Source organism: Corvus brachyrhynchos, unplaced genomic scaffold, assembly GCF_000691975.1.
Source record: "Corvus brachyrhynchos isolate BGI_N302 unplaced genomic scaffold, ASM69197v1 scaffold18, whole genome shotgun sequence".
NCBI classification, from domain to species: domain Eukaryota; kingdom Metazoa; phylum Chordata; class Aves; order Passeriformes; family Corvidae; genus Corvus; species Corvus brachyrhynchos.
In genome coordinates, this window is record NW_008246064.1 from 3,952,866 (window position 1) to 3,959,175 (window position 6,310).

At 45.6% G+C, this 6,310-nt stretch overlaps 1 protein-coding gene across 1 annotated transcript in view; it reads left to right on the forward strand.

Annotated features, from left to right (window-relative positions):
- The window catches only part of CSRNP1 (cysteine and serine rich nuclear protein 1), a 9,210-nt gene extending 5,535 nt beyond the window's left edge, over positions 1-3,675 (forward strand). Inside the window, exon 5 of the mRNA XM_017746785.1 lies at positions 2-3,675. Within this exon, the coding sequence (XP_017602274.1) occupies positions 2-791 (790 nt within the window). The 3' untranslated portion in view covers positions 792-3,675. The remainder of the gene's footprint in view (position 1) is intronic.
- Positions 3,676-6,310: the final 2,635 nt, after the last annotated feature.

The following is a 6,310-nucleotide window of genomic DNA, read 5'->3' on the forward strand; positions in this document are numbered from 1 at the left end:
CGCTGGGATGCGTGGCAGGGAAGGGCTCCTTGGAGGAGCATGCAGTGCCGCTGGCACCTGCCTTCCAGTTCAGCCCCGACCTGGAGGCCCTGGGGGAGAACAGCTGCAGCAGTGACATGACAGACTCCTCCATCTCCTCCCACCCCAGCGAGGACCTGGAGGAGCCCTACGAGAGCCTCCCCTCCGACAAATCCCAGTCAGACGTGGATGACGACGGCTTGGCGCGCATCCTCCACTTCAACGACTCGGATGCCGAGGAGGAGAGCGGGCGTGGCCAGGATGACCTCAGCTGCTTCCACCCCACCGACTTCTTCATTGAGGACCACGGCAGCGAGGCCAAGCCTGTCCCTGGCCACTTGTCCCACCTCTCGGAGTGCCTGGATGAGAATGCCAACCAGGACAGTGGGGGTTTGCTGGAGGATGCAGCCCACGTGAGGTGTGAGGGGCTGTCCTGCTGCGCCTCATCCTCCACTGAGCCCTGCTCCAAGAGCTATGCCGATCTCAGCCTTTCCTCTGATTCCTTGGATTTCTTCCAGTCCTTCTCAGACTATAACTTGGGACCCCTTTACAACTCCTTAAAGGAGTATGAGAACCTGGATAACTTCTCAGCATTACAGTTTCAGTTGCCTAATTTCCCTGGCTTCCCGCAAGCCGGAGATCAGGGCTCCTGTTTCTTGGAGTCCCTCATTGGTTTGTCCGAATCCGTCCCTGAAACCCCAGCCCCTTTCACAGACAATCAACTTTTGGAGGATGCCATCAAGTCATCGCTGATGGAGACAGTGAAAGTGTGAAACACCTGCATGGCTCGGGCAAGGACTGATGCCAACAGGAAAACAGAGAAACAGTTGGACAGGCAAACTTTCACTGAAAGGATGATGTGTGCTACTCAAATATAAGGAGGAAAAAACAGCAACAGCCCAAGACTTTCTAAGCAAATGAACTATTTTTGGTCTTTATAGAACATGGTCGTTTTGACATACTGCAGCTACAATCGGTTCTCTTGCTGTTTGTGCAAAAATTTCTAAACTTTCATGATGGGGTGGGGAGGGGAGGGAGGGAAACAGACTTTCACCTGAGAATTTCCTTGTGTTTTGTATGAAAAGACCTGTTGAGAAATACTCCTCGCTAACGTTGCCAGTCGTCCATACAGCCCCTTCTAGAAACGTTTCAGTGTTGCAGGAACTTTTTAAGGCAACTTTTTGAAGCTGTATTTATTGTGAAAATTTGTGGTTTGCGTAAGAGTTGACCCGACACACTCTTACGTTTAAATCTGACGAGGTTTACAGAAGAGATCCATACACTATATACATGATCATTCTTCATCTATTTATTGCAAGTTCCAGAATTTAACTAGCCACTGAAGCTTGAACTAGCATGAAACCTTATTTAAATTGGTAATACCTCAGATGTATTATGTGTACAATCATATTTTTTTGCATAATATATCTGTATTTATTTATTTTCTACCTGTAGTACATGAATAGCACTGTGGTTTGTCGATGACCTGGAAGGGCAATAAGGTCTTCAAGAGGAAGATGACCCTGGTTTTTCTGAGTCTGAATAATGTTGGCTGTTTGGTCTTCACTTCACATTTCTAAAAACACTGAACAGAAGTGGGTGGGAGGGGAGGGATGAGGGAAGAGTTCATGCAACATCCCTTGGTTTCTCCCGGCCTTGTAGCAGACATGAGAATGGTGTCTGGTCTGCCTAATACCACTGTGGAGAGCAAAACAAGCAAAACCTTCAACTATTTAAGAAATGACATGAACTAGCTCGAAACAAAACCCAACCCCTTTTCTTGTAAATTATTTTATAATTTATTTAATTTCGTAAGGATTTGGCCATGAGATCTTTCCCCATCAGTTATGGTGCCTGAATATGCAGAGGAACTGTCAGCAGCAGTGGGGAGGTGTAACCATAAGGACCTGGGCAGCCCTTGCAAGGGGCTTTGGGAGAGCAAAGCCAAAACAGCAATGCTGTGCTCAAGCTCCTCAGCAAGTGCTCCTTCGGACTCCCCAAAATCCAGTGGGTCACACTGATTGTGCTATTTTTTTACATAGGTGAATCGGGTAATTCAAGCAAAACAGTTGGATATGAATTTTATTGGGTTATTTATTCTGTGAGTACAGTTTTTGAGGGAAGAAACAGCAACACCTGAAGACCAAGCTGAAAAACTGAAGGCTTTTGGTTTTTAAAATGAGATAAATCATCGTGTTTTAGGAAGGATACTGGAGGCTGCCTTGGCCTTTTGCTATTTAAGTCAGTCTGAGAACATGACACTATTTGGCCATGAGATGTAACTGGACAAAAAATCTGAGCATCAGTGATACACTAAGTGCCTACACCAGTGGTATGGAAAAAGCTAAACGGATTCACAACCTGCCGGCTTTAAAGTCCCCCTTGGAAAATTTGGTGATGGGAGTGATTCCCGGCATTACCAGCACAGGAGGAGGAGACAGTTCTGGTGTCCCAGCCCTGCTGCCCTGGGAGCAGCTGGAGGGAACTTCTGGGGGTGCAGAGACACACAGACAAAGGGGAACAACCCCAAAACACAGATCTGAGGATTTTTCTATTGGCTGAACTGTTTCTATCCCCGACCACAGGGATGGTGCTCTTGGATACCTGCTCATCGACAGGTGCCTCACTGCAAACCTGCCAGCAATTTAGGAAACTTCTGGCGTACGAAACATGGGTTGCTTGGGGTTTTTTAAATCCTTCTTGTTGCTATTTAATTGTACATCTTCTCTGGTATTGAGCCGGTCAACTTGGAAGTGGAGCTGACCCCCCACGGCCACGAGTGAGTCCTGAGCCCACGCTCGCCGCCGCTTCCTCCCGCAAGGCATCGCCCCTGGGGCAGGAGGGCGACTGTAGGAATACTACTGGCAGATGGAGGATTTCCTGGATATTTTTATTATTATTATTGTTATTATTATTATTTTTATTATTATTATTGTTATTTTTTTGTTGTTGTCATTGTTTCTTCAGACTGAAAAATCCCTCTTTCAATTATCTCCTAGGTGGTAGTTCCTTATCCTTCAGACTGCATCAAAAAATACTGACAGTTGAAAGTCTGGTACCATTCTGTATTTATTGGCACTAATATATTTTGTAACATTCCTAAGTTTCTCTGCATATGTATATTTATATATATAAAATATATGCATATATTTTATATATATATATACACACACTTTTTTTTTAATGAATGATTGGGATTGACTCCTGCCTTTGTGGATTTTTTTTTTTCAATAATTTATTCTTTTTTTTTGTGTTGGTGCCAAAAAGAAAAAAAAAAGATTTTTTTTCTCTTTTTTTTTTTTCCCCAGGGCACTGAATTGTAAATATATAATTTTTTTTTCTTCTCGGTATCTGTGTAAAAAGTTGCCTGTTAAACAGTTTTAAAACTGGGTATTTATTGACACAATCTGTAATTATCTAATGTATTGGTTGAAACGCTTTGGTTTCAACACAGCTTTATTTTAGCTTTCTTTGTGTATATATTGTGATTATGTTGCTTAAAGGTACAAGTTAAAAAAAATGCTTTATTTTTACCTTATCCATTTGCATTTGTTTATAAAAAAAAGCATATTTGTCTACAGCTGCTGTCTCTCATTTCATCAAAGCAATATGAAGAAATTTCCATTACACTTTCAATAAAAGAATTTTGTTTGAATACGGCAGTGTCTTCTCCCATGTCCTTTGCTGACACAATAACCTTTTCTCTTTTCCCTAAATAAAGTAAAAATCAGTGCATGGGATGTGGTGTTCCCAAACTTTTTGGGCTTGTGGATGGTGGCGGCTTGTCTCTAAGGGATGATGGAATAGACAACAGCCATGGCAGCATCCACATCACCAAGGAGAAATCTTGGGAAACCCTGGAAACCACTTTCCCTTATGGGTTACAAACCATTTCTCATTGCCCCATGAGACCCCTGGGACCTGGAAGGATGCAGCTGGACAGAAGCATCACCATGGTCCTGTGCCCCCGGGGAAAAACAGAGAAAATACTCCTGGTCATGGCAACAGCACAGAGAGACCAGGGGAGGATGTGAAGCAGCCCATGGTACAAAGGAAAAAGGATTTTAATAAATCCCAGGAATCTAGATGGGGAAAAGTGCACCTTTCCCATGGGTTTGTGGCTGTCAGCACAGGCATAAATCATAACCACTACCATTGACCTGAAAACAAGGGAAATTGGCCAAAGAATGCCATTGTCTAGTTTTCCATTGGGAATCCATTTTTAAAGGTTGCCATCTGCCCCCAGAGCAGAGAAGCTCAATTAATTGAATGAACTATTTGTTACAAATTATTTACTGAGCTGTAAAAGCAGAAATACTGAAAAGAGGTTCATCCATGGAGGCTGTGCAACACGCGGTGAAGCCCAGGCTGTTTACCCACCCAGAAGGATGTTTGGTTATGGGTTGTTGTTTTTTTTTTTTCTTTTATGGGGTTTATGTCTATAGTTCCCTCTTAAATTAACTATTTTCTGATTGGGAGAGGAATAGTCCCCATCATACAGCTCCAGCTGCAGCACTGGTGGGATTTTGGCTCGCAGTGATGATGTTGTGGCACGCCCTGGCACGAGGCATCATCACCAGACCCATCATCCGCAAGGGACAGTGCTGGAACAGCCCCAAGGTGCTGCATCCCATCAACCAGCCTCTGGCATGGGCATCCCCATGGGGAACACAGAATCATAGAATGCTTTGGGTTGGAAGGGATTATTTTGAGATCACCTACTTCAGCCCCTCTCCAATGCCTTTCACTAGACCAGGTTGCTCTGAGCCTCATCCAGCATGGCAGTGAACACTTCCAGGGATGGGGCATTGTTGCAGTGGGGATCCTGCAACACGCATATATCAAACCAGGAGTCCCGTGGAAAGGAAATATATACGGACAGACAGATTCTTGCTAGCTGTTTCAGAGATGTTTATTTCTCCAGCCGCATGGCCGGTACCCACCCAGAAGGATGTTTGGTTATGGGTTGTTGTTTTTTTTTTTTCTTTTATGGGGTTTATGTCTATAGTTCCCTCTTAAATTAACTATTTTCTGATTGGGAGAGGAATAGTCCCCATCATACAGCTCCAGCTGCAGCACTGGTGGGATTTTGGCTCGCAGTGATGATGTTGTGGCACGCCCTGGCACGAGGCATCATCACCAGACCCATCATCCGCAAGGGACAGTGCTGGAACAGCCCCAAGGTGCTGCATCCCATCAACCAGCCTCTGGCATGGGCATCCCCATGGGGAACACAGAATCATAGAATGCTTTGGGTTGGAAGGGATTATTTTGAGATCACCTACTTCAGCCCCTCTCCAATGCCTTTCACTAGACCAGGTTGCTCTGAGCCTCATCCAGCATGGCAGTGAACACTTCCAGGGATGGGGCATTCACAGCTTCTCTAGGAAACCTGTGCCAGGTTACCCTCACAGTAATTAATTTCCTCCTAATATCTAATGGAAACCTGCCGTCTGTCAGTTTAAAGCCAGCCTCCCTGTTCTATCACTCCGTGACCTTGTCCAAAGTCCCTCTCCAGCTCCTTTAGGCACACTGCTTTGGAGGCAGCCCAGGACACAGTTGGGGCTTTCTGGGTTGCCAGTGCACGTTGCCAGATTGTGTCCAGCCTTTCATCAATCAACACCCCCAAGTCCTACTCCCCAGGGCTGCTCTCGATCCATTCTCCACCAAACCTGTGCTTGGGATTGGGATTGCCCTGACCCAGGTGCAGGACCTTGGGTTTTTTTCCCATCCCATACCAGTGACAGACTAAAACTCACATGGGAACTTGCCAATAATGGACGACAATGCAGTGCCCTTTCCCTGGGAAAGGCATGCTAACCTCCAGGTCTGAGTTAAAACCTCAGCTCTGGACAACTTCTGCTGAATTCCATGGAAAATGCACGGGGATGGGCAGAGGAAGTGCCAGTTAGAGTGGCAGAGGTCTCGAAGCCAGCACGGATGCACCGCCGAGAATGCTTTCATTGCCCCTGCAGAAGACCTGAGACACCCTTGCCCACGGCAGTGTCCCGCTGCTCAGACACGCTTTACAAACGTGCCCTTTTCCTTCTATCAGCCACACAAGCGACAAAAAAAAAAAAAAAAAGAGATTTCCCCCCAGATCTCCTGCCTCCAAGGCAAGCACAAGCCCTCGGCATGCAGAATCTGGCCCTATGGAAATGCCCTCAGTGCTGCAGAGCCAACACCCCTGCCCTCACCTTGCCCTGCATCTCCTGTGTTGTTTGGTTTGAGTTTTTTTGTTTGGTTTTTCTTTTTTTTTTTTTTTCCTCTGACGGAGTTAAAGTCCATCCTA